The 16180-nt window shown below is 44.8% G+C and overlaps 1 protein-coding gene across 7 annotated transcripts in view; it reads left to right on the forward strand.

The window, feature by feature from the left end:
• The window catches only part of LOC141172180 (msx2-interacting protein-like), a 46909-nt gene that overhangs the window by 19005 nt on the left and 11724 nt on the right, over positions 1–16180 (forward strand). For 5 of the 7 annotated variants that reach the window (XM_073656106.1, XM_073656109.1, XM_073656107.1 and 2 more), the window contains 8 exons: positions 5479–5618; positions 5708–5908; positions 6035–6186; positions 6524–6649; positions 7863–7976; positions 10396–10509; positions 14615–14712; positions 14804–15474. In XM_073656106.1, coding sequence (XP_073512207.1) covers positions 5479–5618; positions 5708–5908; positions 6035–6186; positions 6524–6649; positions 7863–7976; positions 10396–10509; positions 14615–14712; positions 14804–15128 — 1270 coding nt within the window. In that variant the 3' untranslated portion in view covers positions 15129–15474. The remainder of the gene's footprint in view (positions 1–5478; positions 5619–5707; positions 5909–6034; positions 6187–6523; positions 6650–7862; positions 7977–10395; positions 10510–14614; positions 14713–14803; positions 15475–16180) is intronic. The other 2 variants (XM_073656110.1, XM_073656111.1) reach the window with 2 other exon arrangements.

Here is a 16180-nt window from a genome sequence, read left to right on the forward strand (position 1 = left end):
CTCCCTCTTACCAAAATTTCTCCTCTCCAATCCGTCCTGAATGCGGCAGCCAGGGTCATATTTCTGTCCAGCCGCTTCACCGATGCCTCCAACTTGTGCCAGTCATTACACTGGTTACCCATTCGCTACAGGGTCCAATATAAACTCATCGCTCTCACCCACAAAGCTCTCCACAGTTCTGTACCGCCTTAGATCTCCTCTCTCATCTGTCTATCGCCCTACACGTGCCCTCCGTTCTACAAATGACCTAAGACTAACATCCTCCATAATCCGAACTTCGCACCTCCGTCTCCAAGACTTCTCTCGTGCTGCAACCAGTTGATGAGTATATTGGTTAATTTAAATGATTAAAGAATGTCTGTTGTAAAGTGTTTACTGTGTATGTGTTTAACTCTTTACTAAACCAAAGTAAAGTAATGAAAGAGTCTGACACCTTGTCGTCACTAATTAAAGGGCTAGGTGTCAGCTAATCCAATAAACCTCAAGGATCGGCCCTAGGCCCCCTCCTCTTCTCCTTATACCCCATCCCTACTGGACAATTAGCAGATTCGGTTTTCAGTACCATCTCTATGCTGATGACACCCAATTATATACATAATTCAGGGGTGACGTTAGACGATTACAAAACACCAGTGATTATCTTTCCGCCGTCTCTAACATCATGTCCTCCCTCTATCTGAAACTGAACCCGTCAAAAACTGAACTTCTTGTATTTCCTCCCTCCACTAATCAACCTATGCCCAATACTGCCATCTCCGTTTGTGGCTCCACCATTACTCCCCAGCAACAAGCCCGCTGCCTTGGGGTCATACTTGATTCAGATCTTTCCTTCTCTCCCCAGATCCAGCCACTCGCCCAGTCATGTCATCTACACCTCAAAAAGATTTCTAGAATTAGACCTTTTCTTGCCTTTTGACTCTACAAAAACTGTTAGGCTATGTGCCCACAATGCAGAAATGCTCAGGATTTTTATACTGTGACCTTTAAAGAATGGTAAAAAATAAAAAAAAAAATCTATACTTGCCTTCTGATGGCCCCCGGAGTCTTGCTTCGCTCCGTCCTGGCTGCCGGCAGCTCGCGGTGCACTGAAGGACCTGACGTCAGCGCAGGTCCTTCAGTCCACCGCGAGTTGCCGGCAAGTGAAGACAAGGAGACTGGGGGCCGTCAGAAGGTAAATATAACATTTATTTTATTCTTTTTTTCACAGGTTCTAAGGTACCCGGGTCCGGAGGAGAGTCTCCTGTCCTCCACACCGTGGTACCATCCGCACATTGGAACGCATGGATTCTGCATGTACAGATCCAGTGATGCGGATTCCATGCGGTCCAATGAAAGTCAATGGCGGCAAAAACGCAGCGCTTCTGCAAAATAATTGGTAGTGCTGCGTTTTTTCCACAATGATAACCCGCAGCGGAAATTTCCGCAGCATGTGAACAGCACATGCGGATTATCATTTGGTAACATGGCAGGCCTGCTACCATGCGTTTTTTAAGTGTTTCTGCAGCGTTTTTGCCGCTGCAGAAATGCTTAAACGCATCGTGGGCACAGAGCCTTACTGTCGCTCTGATTCATTTTCATCTGGACTATTGCAACTCTCTACTAATCGCCCTCTTACTAAACTTTCCCCTCTCCAATCCATCCTAAATGCAGCAGCCAGGATCATATTCCTTGCCAACCGATACCTCCACCCTGTGCCAGTCGTTGCACTGGTTACCCATCCGCTATAGAGTTCAATATAAACTCATCACCCTCACCCACAAAGCGCTCCATGCTTCAGCACCGCTTTACATTGCCTCTCTCGTCTCAATCTACCACCCTACCCGTACCCTCTGTTCTGCTAATGACCTAAGATTAACATCCTCAATAATCCAGACCTCCCACTCCCGTCTTCAAAACTTCTCACGTGCTGCGCCAATTTTTTGTAATGCACTACCCAGGACTTTTCGATTTAATCTCCAATACCCACAGTTTTAAGCGTGCCCTAAAAACGCATTTCTTTAGACTGGCCTATCACCTCACCTATCTAACTATCCCCCTACCCCCCCATACAAAACTTCATCCAAATCAGGTCCCTTGTATCTTCTGTTCACACCCCATCACTTAGTAGACTACTGTGTCTGTACTGGTTCATTTAACATTAAGTGATTACCCTTTTTATTCCATTGATGGTTGACCGTACAATACAGCAATTGTTACCATCCACCTTTCCTGTGTCTCCCATATTCCCCATATATTGTAAGCTTGCGAGCAGAGTCCTCTCTCCTCCTGGTATCTGTAGATTTATGTGATTATTGCTATTTTGTAATGTCCTTTGTTTGTACAAGTCCCCTCTAAAATGTAAAGTGCTGTGGAATATGTTGGTGCCATAGAAATAAAAATTATTATTATTATTAAACCCAAGCTCATTAGCATTTCCATTCAAGTCATTTCTAGGGCAGCTGAGAGCTGCTATTCTTAGGCTAGTGAGATGCCATTAGGCAAACATATTAATAGCCAGGAAACAACAGCTCACAGCTGTTTTGTTAGCCGCTATGTACCCCCGATCAGCAACCAGAAGCGCTTTGGACTCTGCGTATTTTCGCTGTGTTTTTATGCCACACTTTTTTTGTCAGTACATGCGGAACCACCGCATATAATGACATTTTAGTCGGTTAAAATCTGCAGCGGAGACTAGAGTCTTCGCTATTGACATGCCGCGGGTGAGTTTCGATACGTTCCCACTATCAGGTGCCGCTGCAGGTTTAACCCTTTCGCAACCCTGGGATTTTGCGTTTCTTGCTTTTTCGTTTTTTGCTCCCCTTGTTCCCAGAGCCATAGCGTTTTTATTTTTTGGTCAATATGGCCGTGTGAGGGCTTATTTTCTGCGGGACGAGTTCTACTTTTCAATGCCATTACTAGTTTTACCATATCGTGTACTGGAAAACGGGGAAAAAATTCCAAGTGCAGTGAAATTGCAAAAAAAGTGCAATACCACAGTTGTTTTTTTAGAGAGATTCAGAGATTGACAGCGGCATTTAACATGTTAACAGCCGCGGGTGGATCGCGATTCCACCCGCGGCTGTTGCGGGCACATGTCAGCTGTAATAATCAGCTGACATGTGCTCGGTTCAGTGCGGGCTCACCGCCGGAGCCCTCACTGAACCGGGGAATTACAACCTGTGCGTACTAATAAGTCACAGGTTGTAAAGGGGTTTTAAAGCTACGTGTTTATGCAGGGTCAAGCCCGCAGCTTCCAGATGTTGTACAGCATAGTGGATCGGATTTCTAGAAATCCCATGTCCACTATGCATGCATCTGAGGCTGCTTATCGCCTGTGGACACGGACATGCGGCGCGTCTTTCAGGACATCACCATGTCAAATTCTCTTGCGGAGTCGCTAGTCTCCGCAACAAAAATTTGACCACTAGAATGAATTAAATGAGATGAATCCGCACGGTTCAGTGAACACATGCAGATTTTCCTGTGTTCAATAGAACACAGCGTTTTGGACACAGCAAAAATATGCAGCGTCCAAAGCACTGCTACGTCCAGATCTTGGGCACACAGCCTAAAAGGCAGGAGCATCGGTAGAACAAATCTGCCAGGCAGCAACTTGGTCTAATATGTCTACCTTTAGCAAACACTATAAATTAGATGTTGTATCCAGCCAAAAGCTAGCTTATGGTCGTAAGGTTCTGCAAGCAGTAGGCTCATCCTAATAGCCGTTTAATTTGGTATTTCTCCTGTCGTGCTGTCATGATGGACGAACTGGTAAAATAGGAATTATTCCTACCATTAATTACGTTTCCAGGAGTCAATCATGACAGCACCGTTATATTCCCTCCCCTATTCTTTATGCTAATGTGAATGTAACATTGGTGAATTTAATAAAATAGCGTTGCATCCATCCTGGTGTGGTGATCGGTACAAACACAGAGTGAGGTGGGGGAGAGGGCTCTTAACCTCTCATGTGTTTCCTGTCCCTAGAAGGTCAGAGGAACTACCTCCTGTCGTGCTGTCATGATGGACTCCTGGAAACGTAATTAACAGTCGGAATAATTCCTATTTTTAAGTGGATGGATAAATCAAATGTACTTAGATTGGTGCGTGGAAAGAATGATTCCTACTGGACACTTGATAGAGGTTATCCAATTGTTTTTTTCTGGGACCTATGATAGAGAAAAAGCTTTAAAAGGTCCAGTACTCCATTTACCACCACACACTGATACACTGATACTGCTGTCTTGGTGTCGTACTTAATTCATATCTTTCCTTCACTCACTACATCCGATCGCTCGCTCTTGTCACCTGCATCTCAAAAACATCTCTAGAATTTGATCTTTTCTTACCTTTGACTCAGCAAAAACTTTCTGTAGCTCTTATTCATTCTCGTCTGGACTATTGTAACTCTCTAGTAATGTCTCCCCCTTACCAAACTCTCCTTTCTCCAATCCATCCTGAATGCAGCTGCCGGGATCATGTTCCTTTCCAGCCGTTACACCAATGCCTCCACCTTGTGCCAGTCGTTGCACTGGTTACCCATGTGATACAGAGGTCAATATAAACTCATCGCTCACCCACAAAGCGCTCCATGCTTCAGCACATCCCTACATCTCCTCCCTCGTCTGTCTACCACCCTACCCGTGCCCTCCGTTCTGCTAATGACCTAAGATTAACATCCTCAATAATCCAGACCTCCCATTCCCGTCTCCAAGACTTCTTTTGTGCTGTACCAAGTCTTTGGAATGCACTACCCAGGACAATTCGATGAATTCCCAATACTCCAGTTTTAAGAGTGGTCTAAAAAATGTATTTCTTTGGACTAGCCTATCTACACAATAGGCCAATAGCCTGCTCAAGATTTGGTGAGAAGGGCACCGTGTGGTGTCGAAAATCAGAGTAGCACCAACTCATGTAAATCATTTATAAACTAGAAGAAAATGGAGTTAGGGGAGTATAAAAATACATCTTTTTATTAACTGATGAAAAAAATACAAAATTTACAAAACCAACTATAAAATAGCATGACAATGTAATAGATGGTGTCAAAATTAGCATATTGCAACCCCCAAATTCATCTATATAAAGGAGGGCAAAGTGCCGTGCAAATGGGTAAGGTCCTGCAGATCAAAGGTAATAATAAACCAATGCCTATGATCAGAGTAAAAGTGCACCATATAGGATTGAAGCAGACCAAGACAAAGGAGGCAAGAAAAGTAGGGTTGCTTCCTTACCACAAGGGGGGGCTGGTAGCAGTTGACACTGGTGGTAGTGGCAGTCCTTGACGCGAGGTATGTGACCGTTCTCTCAAGGGGAATACTATGCAGAATGCCAATTTTGACACCGGTCTATTATACTGTCATGCTATTTTATAATTGGTTTTGTAATTTTTTTTTTTTATTTTTTCATCAATTAATAAAGATGCATTTTTATACGTTTTATATGTAGATGTATATATGATGGCCGGCGGTAGGACTGACAGCGGTTGTCTTATCTCAGCAGCGATTCTAGGAGCACCTCCAGTGGCGAGTCTGCAGCCGTCCCGGCGCCTCCTTCCCAGACAATCTCTTCTATGGATAAAGATGAACCTCGCAAAAGTTTTGGGATCAAAGTTGAGAATCTCCCTGTGCGCTCGACAGGTATGTGGAAAGGTCCATTATGTCCAGATAAATCTCAAACAGTTTACCTAAGTTATGAAGCTCCATGAAGATTTATCTTTTGTCTCTAGATTCAAGCCTTAAAGATGGATTTTATCACGAGTTTAAGAAGTATGGGACAGTCACTTCAGTGCAGATACACGGCGTATCCGAGGAACGATACGGTCTGGTCTTTTTCAGGCAGCAGGAAGATCAGGAAAAAGCACTTAACGCATCGAAAGGCAAACTCTTCTTTGGCATGCAGATAGAAGTAACCGCATGGGTAGGACCAGGTACGTTATCATATCCATGAATGCCCCCTCACCAGGTCTATGAATGAACGTGGGTGCAGACCTGTGTGGAATATATGCTGTGTTCAGTGACCGAGAAATCACAAACCTGTCCTGCGTTTTCTCCAGAAACAGAAAGTGAGAATGAGTTCCGGCCTCTGGACGAGCGAATAGATGAGTTTCACCCCAAGGCCACCAGGACTCTCTTCATCACTAACTTGGAGAAAACCACCACCCACCTGGATCTGCGCGACGAGTTCAAAAGATTTGGGGAGATTGTGGTAGGTCGTCATTGGCGGCTTCTGACAGCTCCTTAATTTTCTTACATTTTGTAGCGTCATTGCGCTGTTTTGGTTGTGGATGAAAGGGGTTTGCCTCGTCAATTACTACGTGATTATTTAATTTGTTCCTATTGTATTCCGCACTACATATGATCTAAGGAAGTCCCATGATCGGTTGTAGATGAGGGCTTCTGACGTTCCAGATTAGTATTGGGAGCCTTCTCTTCGTGGGCCCTTGTGTTAGTAATCCGGCTCGTGTGCTACACATCGCAGGTTGTTCTTTCGCGCCACTTCTGCCCTATTGATCTTACTTTTATTCATCTCCTCTGCTGTCTAGCATATCGACGTTAAGATGGTGAACGGTGTCCCTCAGTATGCCTTCCTGGAGTACTGCGATATTACAAATGTCTGTAAAGCCATTAAGAAGATGGACGGAGAATATCTGGGAAACAACCGGTTGAAGGTATACAGTTTAGAGTGAATTGGCGCACCACCCCAGAGTGAAATAAAACCAGCCCCAATAGTTTGGCCGCGCCACAATATGGTCCATGTACGAACCAGTCAGGATGACGCCTCCTGTTCAGTATATGATCGAAGTACCTATAATCGTAGCATAAGAGAATAGAAAAGGCCCATTGTGATGACAGCGCTCCTCCATATAGATATGTAAACGTAAGAGTAGAGGATGTGACGTTAAGCATGAAAATTCCCAGCACTGTGCGTCATTGGTGCAGGAAGTCTATCTACCGTCCAAATGGAACCAACCAGAAGAGGAGGTGTTTGAGGAGGGACTAGTTTGGATGGAGCACCAAGTTAGGTGACCTGGATGACGCAGTTCACCGGTATAAGAAACCAGCGCGCCAAAACGGGGAGGTCTTTGGCTCCAACAGAAGGGGTGGTTTAGACGTATGCTGGAGAAGAGGCTGAGGCCAAGGTGACTGGCCGCAGCAGGAAGCGCGAGTCAGTGGGTTGTGGTGTACTTGGAAGCAGGACCCAAGCGCCACAGGCAAGACTCCGAACCTTGACTATGCCGGTCAAGGTCCGACTTCTAGACTGTTGCTGATCAAGACCTCGAACCCACACTACGCCAGTCAAGAGTCGAGGTCCAGTCCTCATACCTCTGGATCCGAGGGACATCTGTCATCTGTCAAGCACCGAAGACCCGTGAGTGGACGGGGTGACGGAGAATAGAAAGCGCGAGTGAGCCGGGCCGCTGCTTCCAGCACAGACGTACGGCACAGGAATTGCCCTGGGCTAGGACAACAGACAGGGTTGGGGGCGGTTGAAGTGAAGGAGGCCCAACAAGCCTTGTTAGCCTTTGTCAGGAGGACTTGTGGCATAAGCGGGAAGAACCGGAGACCCCTTCTAGGGCCTGTGCTAGAGGAAGAATTAGTACTGTGACTCTCATGATACCTGAAGTACAATCCCTGTTAGACAGTTATTAGAATATTTAACATGAGACTGCTGCAATAGTTGGTGAATCTGAGGATTCATTGTATGTCATCTGTGATTACCCTGCTTTGCATTGTTACAGCTACCGTGATTTCCCGCCACACTAGGGAAACAGTTTCATTGGTTACTTCCGCCTTGATCCTGTCTGTGTGTTGCATCTGGTCACCTGCTTACCTACACGCTTCATTGTAAGTCTTAAATGTTTCCATATCTCTCATTCACAGCTCGGCTTTGGGAAAAGTATACCCACCAAATGCGTATGGATAGCTGCCCTGTCCTCCAGTGTCACAGCGCGGTATTTAACTCGCCATTTTAGCCGCTACGGGCCCGTACTTAAGGTATGTTACCCAACACACATTTGATGATGATGTCTGTGTTAATCCTGCATCTTCTTATATTCTTTCCTGTCCTTTTATCCTTTTTAATTACAATTACACATATTGTCAGACATCACGGCCTTTTAATCGGAGAAAAAAAAAACTAAATTGTGAGTTTCCGTGTGCTGGTCTGACCGTATTTGTAATAGTCATGTAATAGTCCACAACTATTTCTATGGTATAATATCTCTGCTTGCTGTATCTGTCATCTGCTGAACTCTCATCTTGAAACCATTTCTATGGTATAATGTGTCTGCTTGCTGGATCTATGTCATCTGCTGAACTCTCATCTTGAAACCATTTCTATGGTATAATGTGTCTGCTTGCTGGATCTATGTCATCTGCTGAACTCTCATCTTGAAACCATTTCTATGGTATAATGTGTCTGCTTGCTGTATCTGTGCTCTGTTATTTGATGCATTGTATTCAGTATTCACTGTCTGTCCTTCCATCATTGTAGACTTTATCTCATGTTGAAAGGTGTTCTACTGTGTCAGGCATAGTAGTGTTAGGCCTGGGTCTTTGATCATCTCTCCACTCCCCTGGTGAGCTGAGCAACTGGCAATTTAGTCACAAGCAGCTCCCACAATCCCTCTCACCTGATGCTATAGTCCTTCCTATAAATCTAGATGCATCGTAAGGGGTGCACGTAGTGTGGGGTGCATGCACATGTCCTCTTCAGCAAAGTGTCCTATTCGACAAAGTGTCTGACAGTCATTTCAATGGCAGTCATTCAGGGCAGGAGTCAGGTAACCCACACTTTGTACTCTCTGCTAACTATGTACTTTATTCCTGCGTCCATATTCCTGTGTGCTTTTTTCATCCACACTCACCGCCCTATCCCCCCTCCATCACCACTCATCCATATCTGCCCCTCTCTCCTACCCTCTCCCATGTACACCTCTCATGCTCTTTTGAAGTTCCTGAAAAATCTCACTCTGTCTCATCCAAAGATATTGCACAAGAAACCATGTCACAAATCCAAAAACTATCTGCTCTTTCTCTTTTTACTGCTACTACTCATTTCAGGGGATATCTCTCCTAACCCCGGACCACCCTCCACCAACCTCAACCTCTCCCCCACCTCACATCGAAACCCTGCTAACCTTAATAACATCAGCTGTACTCCATCATCTCCCTCCTTCAATTGCGCACTGAGGAATTCATGGGCTATATGCAACAAGCTTCCTTTCCTGCACAATTACTTTCTGACCAACGCTCTCAATCTGCTGGCCCTCACTGAAACCTGGATCCAGGATTCTGACACGGTCTCCCCTGCCGCTATTTCTCATGGCTGCTTGCATTTTTCCCATTCCCCGAGACCTGCAAACAGACTTGGTGGTGGGGTCGGCATACTCCTGTCCCCACATTGCACCTTCCAGGTCATCCCCCCAGTTCCATCACTCTCATTCCCTTCTTTTGAGGTCCACATTATCAGGCTCTTCCATCCCCTCTCCCTCAGAGTAGCGGTCGTATACCGTCCCCCAGGCTCACCCACCCAGTTCCTTGACCATTTTTCTGCCTGGCTGCCGCACTTCATGTCCTCAGATTTACCAACCCTTATCCTGGGAGACTTCAACATCCCCATAAACAGCCCCATCTCCTCATCCGCATCCCCGCTTCTATCTTTAACCACTTCTCTCGGCCTCGCACAGCTTTCAACCTCTGAGACACACAAAGATGGAAACACCCTTGATCTGGTCTTTGTCCGGCTTAGTTCAACTCCCCACCTAAATAACTCCCCTCTTCCCCTCTCTGATCATAACATTCTCTCCTTCACACTCACAAATCCTCGCCCGCCCCAGCACACTCCTACCTATTACACATTCAGAAATCTACAAGCCATTAACCCTCATACACTTATAGACTCCCTTCACTCATCACTGTCCCCAATCTCCTCTTTTTTCTGTCCTGATCTGGCTATAAACCAGTACAATAACACTCTTAGAAGCCCCCCTGGACCAAGTAGCGCCCCTCACCCTCAGAACCTCTAAACACAGAGTAAAACAGCCCTGGCTCACACCGCAAACCCGATTTCTCCAGCGATGCTTTAGGAGTGCCGAACGCCTATGGAGGAAAACTCGCACAGCCCACAGCTGTCTTACCAGTAACAATAACCACGAAGGATGTATATGGAATACATTGCATATCTTAAAGAGCCCCACGGCTCAACCTTTACACCCGGAGACAAAACTTTAGCAAAATTTAGACCTCTTATCATCAAGTCAATAACGGCTTCCATTTTACTGCTTGGGATACGAGATGGCCATTAAATCAGAATCCGCATTTGAAACGAGACAAGATGAACGCTGATCTTTTACCAAGTCCCCAGTGGACGCGGCTCTTACGTTTCCTTGTTTTTGTTTTTTTTCCCTGACAGGTGGTGTATGATCGCTTTAAAGGCATGGCCCTGATTCTCTACAATGAGATTGAATTTGCCCAAGCAGCTGTAAAAGAGACCAAGGGGAGGAAGATTGGTGGGAATGTCGTTAAGGTGTGCAGAGACCACCTTAATAAGCGCATCAAAATTTTAAATCCTGAAATTAGTAGGATTTTCTAGCAAGTTTTTAATATTGTTAAACCCCATGGCAGTGGATTGCTGGAAAGCTGCAGAATAAGCTCCGCTTTCCCAGAGCCTGTAGGCTGACGTGAAGCATTTAGTAGCGGAGCGCCGGCCTTTTGTCTCTGAGCATCTTGTTGGCATTTTTCATGCAGCTGTAGTTTTTCTTTATATTATGAAGATTTGTTGCATCCACTTTAATTGAAGAATACCTAATGAAGTGCCCACAAGTAGTGATAGTACAGAACACAACCTAATAATTGTGCATGACACAGAACTAATCTTACTGCCGCATGAGTTTCCTGCAGCCGGGCAATCTGCAGACCTCCATCTGTGATCATGCGTCTAGCACTCCTGCCATTTTTGTAGGCTATAAAAGAATATAATGGCTACCTGGGCTGTGGAGTCCGTAAGCCAAACCTCCGACTCCTCAATTTCCCTGACACTGACTCCACGACTCCGACTCCCTCATACGTGGCTCATGTTTACTGTAGTAAAATGGTAACATCAGGCTTTTAATCATTATTATGATACAATAATCAAGCTATTTAGATATAACATAAAATATATTTATTGGAATACAACTTTAGAACAAAAAAACTTACTGAATATAAAACATACCGAATGTGAAATGTTCTAGCTGCTGTTCACCTTCATTATTCTCATTCCATCAGTTTAATTTTACTTTTGTTTGACTCATTATCATTTAAAATAGCAAGAACAAGTTCTTTTTTTTTTTTTTTGTTCTTAATCCTGCTTTCCTGTTCACTCCAGCAGTTCTGAGATGAGTGCACCCTGTGTGTTTTTTTTTTTTTCCCCCTGATCTGTAGAGGAGGAGCTTCATTACTTATGTACATAAACTGCAGCACAGATTCATCTCCGCTAAAAGTCCAGACCCTTAGATCAGGAATAGGACAGACATTTATAGGAAATTTCATAACTTTCCCAAATTCTTATGAAAAAATATTCCCCGCAAACTGCGTTGAATTACTGCACCCAATTTACTATATATTTTAGGAGTCGGTCCATTTTATACAGACTCCACCAAAATGGACTCGGACTTCACAGCCCTGGTAGCTACCAACATAATGAGCATGAGTAGTCTAGAAACCGTTCACTTTAGACTCACCCAAATCATAAACACCCCCACAAGAACAACAATGAGTGCCTATTGTCTGAAATGCCTTAATTGAACTAAATCCATGTGCTGATGCATCTAAAATTCAAGAAAATTGGCTACCCAAAGAAATATATAAGAAATTTGGAAATATTCTACTTCCCCACTTACTGGTTACCCTCGAGGAAGCGGTGAGGGGGGGGGGAGGGGGACCCTACCCCATTCAATGTGAGAGGCGGTGATAGTAATCATACCTAAGCCAGGTAAAGATCCTTTAATCCCTGACTATACAGGCCCATATATTTAACTGATGTTAAAATTATTGCGAAGGTTCTGGCGTCTAGATTGAATACAGTAATTTCTACAGTTCTCCATACCGACCAGTCAGGCTTCATGCCGGCTAGATCTACAGCTGTTAATATCCGGAGATTGTTTCTTAATCTTCAATTGCCGGTGGATGGTGATGGGGACAGGGCTGTATGTTCTCTGGACGGTGTTTGATTCTGTTGAGTGGGAATATTTATTGGCGGTGTTAGAAAAGTTTGGTATAGGACCTAGTTTGGGTTAAATTGCTGTATGGTAGGCCGGCGGCTAGAATACGAGTAAATGGACACCTCTCCCCGGCTTTTGGACTGAGTAGAGGTACGAGGCAGCGGAGGTATCAGAGTTGAATTTAGGCATCAATATATCGGCAAAAATAAATGATTGAGAAGCTGAATCTTGACCCAGTGTTAATTAAATTTAGAGCTAAACTAGGCGTCTGGTCTAAGTTACTGTTGTCGGTGGTGGGCCGAGCTAACCTGGTCACCATGATCCGGATGCCACAACTGCTGTATGTCCTACACAACCCCCCAATATCTGAGTTTTTTTCTTTAAAGTCAGTCAGGAGTTTAGAAAATTAATATGGGGCAAAGAGACTCCGAGAATTAAACTAGAAACAAAACAATGGGAGGGCTTGTGGTTCCTAACCCATTGGTATATTATGTGGCATCTCAGCTTCAACATATTCGGGGATGGGACGACCCTGGGGAGGGGGAGCTCGGCGTATGTGGGGATGGGACGACCCTGGGGAGGGGGAGCTCGGCGTATGTGGGGATGGGACGACCCTGGGGAGGGGGAGCTCGGCGTATGTGGGGATGGGACGACCCTGGGGAGGGGGAGCTCAGCGTATGTTACTACAGCATTATTTCCAATCAGATAAACTCTATGAGGTATTGGAGGCGCATAAGTTTGGGACACTTGGAGGCAAAATACGGACTATGCTCTTATGTCACAAACTTTGGGCGACCGTGAAAACAAGGAACAGAAGGTGTTTCACAATTTACTTAATTATGGAACACTCCATGGCTTCCAAATGTATACCAACTGGTGGGATTTGTCTCCTGGGGCGCCAAGGGTTTAAACAGACTTAATCAAGTGCTGATAGGTGATGTGATTAAGGAATTCTCACAGCTGCAAAACGAATATGGGCGACCTCCCTCTGAATTCTACAAATACAATTTAGGCACGCATATCGGGTGGAAGGCATTGTTTTGGAAGGAAGGTACCCCGAAACTCAATAATACAGAGAATAGCTAATCTACACAGTTCTCGTGGACTGATCTCATTACTTTATAACATTCTCTTAGACATTATATTGACCAAACAGCCGATGCGATCAAAAGAGAAATGGGAGAGTGTAATGGGACCATAGAGGAAAATCACTGGTCAGATATACTGGAAAGAGTTCACAGCTGTCTTTAAGTGAATCCCATAGACTGTCCCATATACAGGGTGGTCCAAAAGTAGGTGGACAGAAAGTGTAATAAGGTTATGAAGGGGGAGATTTATCAAACATGGTGTAAAGTGAAACTGGCTCAGTTGCCCTTAGCAACCAATCAGATTCCACTTTTCATTCCTCACAGACTCTTTGGAAAATGAAAGGTGGAATCTGATTTGTTGCTAAGGGCAACTGAGCCAGTTTCACAGATCTACTTTTCACAGATCTCCCCCCAAATCTGTTTTCTTTTCAGATAATTCAGATAACACATAATGGCAAATTGTTAAAATCCATTTTCTTTGATCTGTATTTAAATTGAGTATTGGAAATCTCAAAATGCTGAAACCGTTAGAGCAAGTTGGGTTGAAACATTTGGTACTCAAGCCCCAAAGAGACAAACCATTTACTGCATTCGTGACAGATTGAATGCCACTGGCTCAATCCTTAATGCTCCAAAAACTGCTCGACCCAAAACAGTCCGTACAGAAGATAATAGACAACTTGTGGCTGAAACATTTGTTCAGAGCCCAAAAAAGTCCCCAGAAGAGCCTCTCTGGAATTGGGAATATCACGAGCTTCTGAAATCTATTGGGTGGAAGCTTCTCCTCCACGTCTAATTCATGGTTTATTGGAGGATGATCCAGACAGGCGACGGTTTGACAGCTTTAATACATGTGAGGAATGTTTATGAAGCAGACATTCCTCACATGTATTAAAGTTGCCAAACCGTCGCAAATCATGCACACGGGAGCGATTCAAACATATCACCGAGCAGCTGTAAATACTCGGAGCTCGGTCCGAGCCGAAATGGTTAACAAAACCTACTCGCTCATCACTAATAAAAAATCAATAAAAAAAAAACTGGTTAAGAAAATTAGCTGCAAGGTAAACCTGCATGTCCTAGTAAACTGGTGTAGGGTGTGTGGCCCTCCTGCCCCGACGTAGGTTTCACCCTTGCTTCATCAGAGGCCCCTACACCAGTCCTCTGGGACATGTAAGTTTACTTTGCAGCTAATTTTCTTGAATTTTAGATGCATCAGTATATAAATTAATTTTCGTCTGCAACTTTTAACGAGCAGTACATGGAGTGAACCATTAGGGTTCTGTGCTGCTAGTGCCATCTTTTTGTGAAATTGATGATAGATTTATTTTTTTCCTTTTAGGTGGATTTTGCCAGTGAAGAAATGCAGGTGGCTTTTAATAGGTCCATGGCGTCTTCAGGTCAAGTGATTCGGGACATCTATGAAATACCGCAGAGAAGGTGAGTTTTCTCTGCTTTTGGAAAAGACCTAACTTCCCAATCACTGTCAGATGTAAATGACCCTATCATGCTGTCTCTTCTTTTTTTCCAGGAGTGATGAGACCCGAAGAGGATCATTCCATGAATTTACTACCACGGAGCGCACTTATTTTGATAGTGCCCGGACTCCTGGGACCTACCAGGAAGAAACGAGGAGAGAGTACCCCGCTCGGAGCGGAGAGTCCTACCAGGGCGACTGTGAACAGCGATGCTACAATGAGTCCAGAGAAGATACGGATTTGAGGGATCCTTCCGAACGGGTCAGGAGTCTGCAATCTATTACTCCCCGTGATCAGCCATTTCTGGGGGAGGCAACTGTAGGACAGATTAATACAATCTATTACTCTCTGTTATCAGCCATTTCTGGGAGGAAGTAACTGTATAACAGGTGACTACAGTCTTTTACTCCCTGTTATCAGCCATTACTGGGGGGAGGCGAGTCTAAGAACTCATTTAGCATTTGCAGCGCGTCTGGTTATTTTTGATTTATTAGTATAGCGCCAATTTCCATGGGGCTTCACATGTAAAGAGGGATATACATCATATCCCCATGTTCCCCCTTCTGTACATGTTTTTTTGGCCTTTTTGTTTATTTTAACCTTGGAAAATAAAGAAACTACATTTTATATGCCCTTGGATTGGAAGCTGGATCTTTTTTTTTTTTTTTTTCTCATGCCTCAACCGCATCGAAACTGCCTCCATACTGATGGAACGGACTGAATGGTGAGCTGGTCATTTTCTTTTTGTACAATCTATTACTCCCTGTTATCAGCCATTACTGAAGGATGTAGATGGAGGACAGAGAAGCCCCTGGAGCTTGGGCACATACTTTTCTCCATATTTAATGTATATGGGTGTGTATGCCCCCACATCCACCACCGGGGGCTTCTCTGTCCTCATCCATAGACCTTAATAGGGGGTTGGCCCCTCTGCAGATATAACAGATAAGTTTTGCCCCATCATCGAGAAGAGCATTTGTGGGATCTGACCCTGATGTTGGGGGGAGGCCGGACTCACAATCTCCACGGTGTTGGATGGGGCTGGGGGCTGTGCGGCTGCTAATCCCCCCCCCCCCCATGTCTGTATGGATTCTGTTGCATCGGGCACACTCATGGGGAACAGATGAGGGTCTTCCCTAAACTTTTCCCACAAAGCTGAAGCTACAATTGTCCACAATGTCTTGTGCTGAAGAGGAAGATTTCCCATCACTGTTGCTGAGGGTCCATGACTGCCCCCTCATAACAAGCCCATCGCATTATCCTCCTCCACCATCTGTACAGCGACACAATGCAGTCAGGGGGTAACGTCCTGGAATCCTCAAACCCCGAGTCCTCCATGAGACGTAGATAAGAGAAGTGCTATCTGTCACTGCACAGAACCCCTCTCCTCCAGAGTCCAGTGGTGGCGGCGGCTTTAGACCTCTCCATCT

The sequence above is a fragment of the Phyllobates terribilis genome, unplaced genomic scaffold (assembly GCF_046119375.1).
Source record: "Phyllobates terribilis strain yellow unplaced genomic scaffold, ASM4611937v1 Scaffold_12__6_contigs__length_324123572, whole genome shotgun sequence".
NCBI lineage: Eukaryota > Metazoa > Chordata > Amphibia > Anura > Dendrobatidae > Phyllobates > Phyllobates terribilis.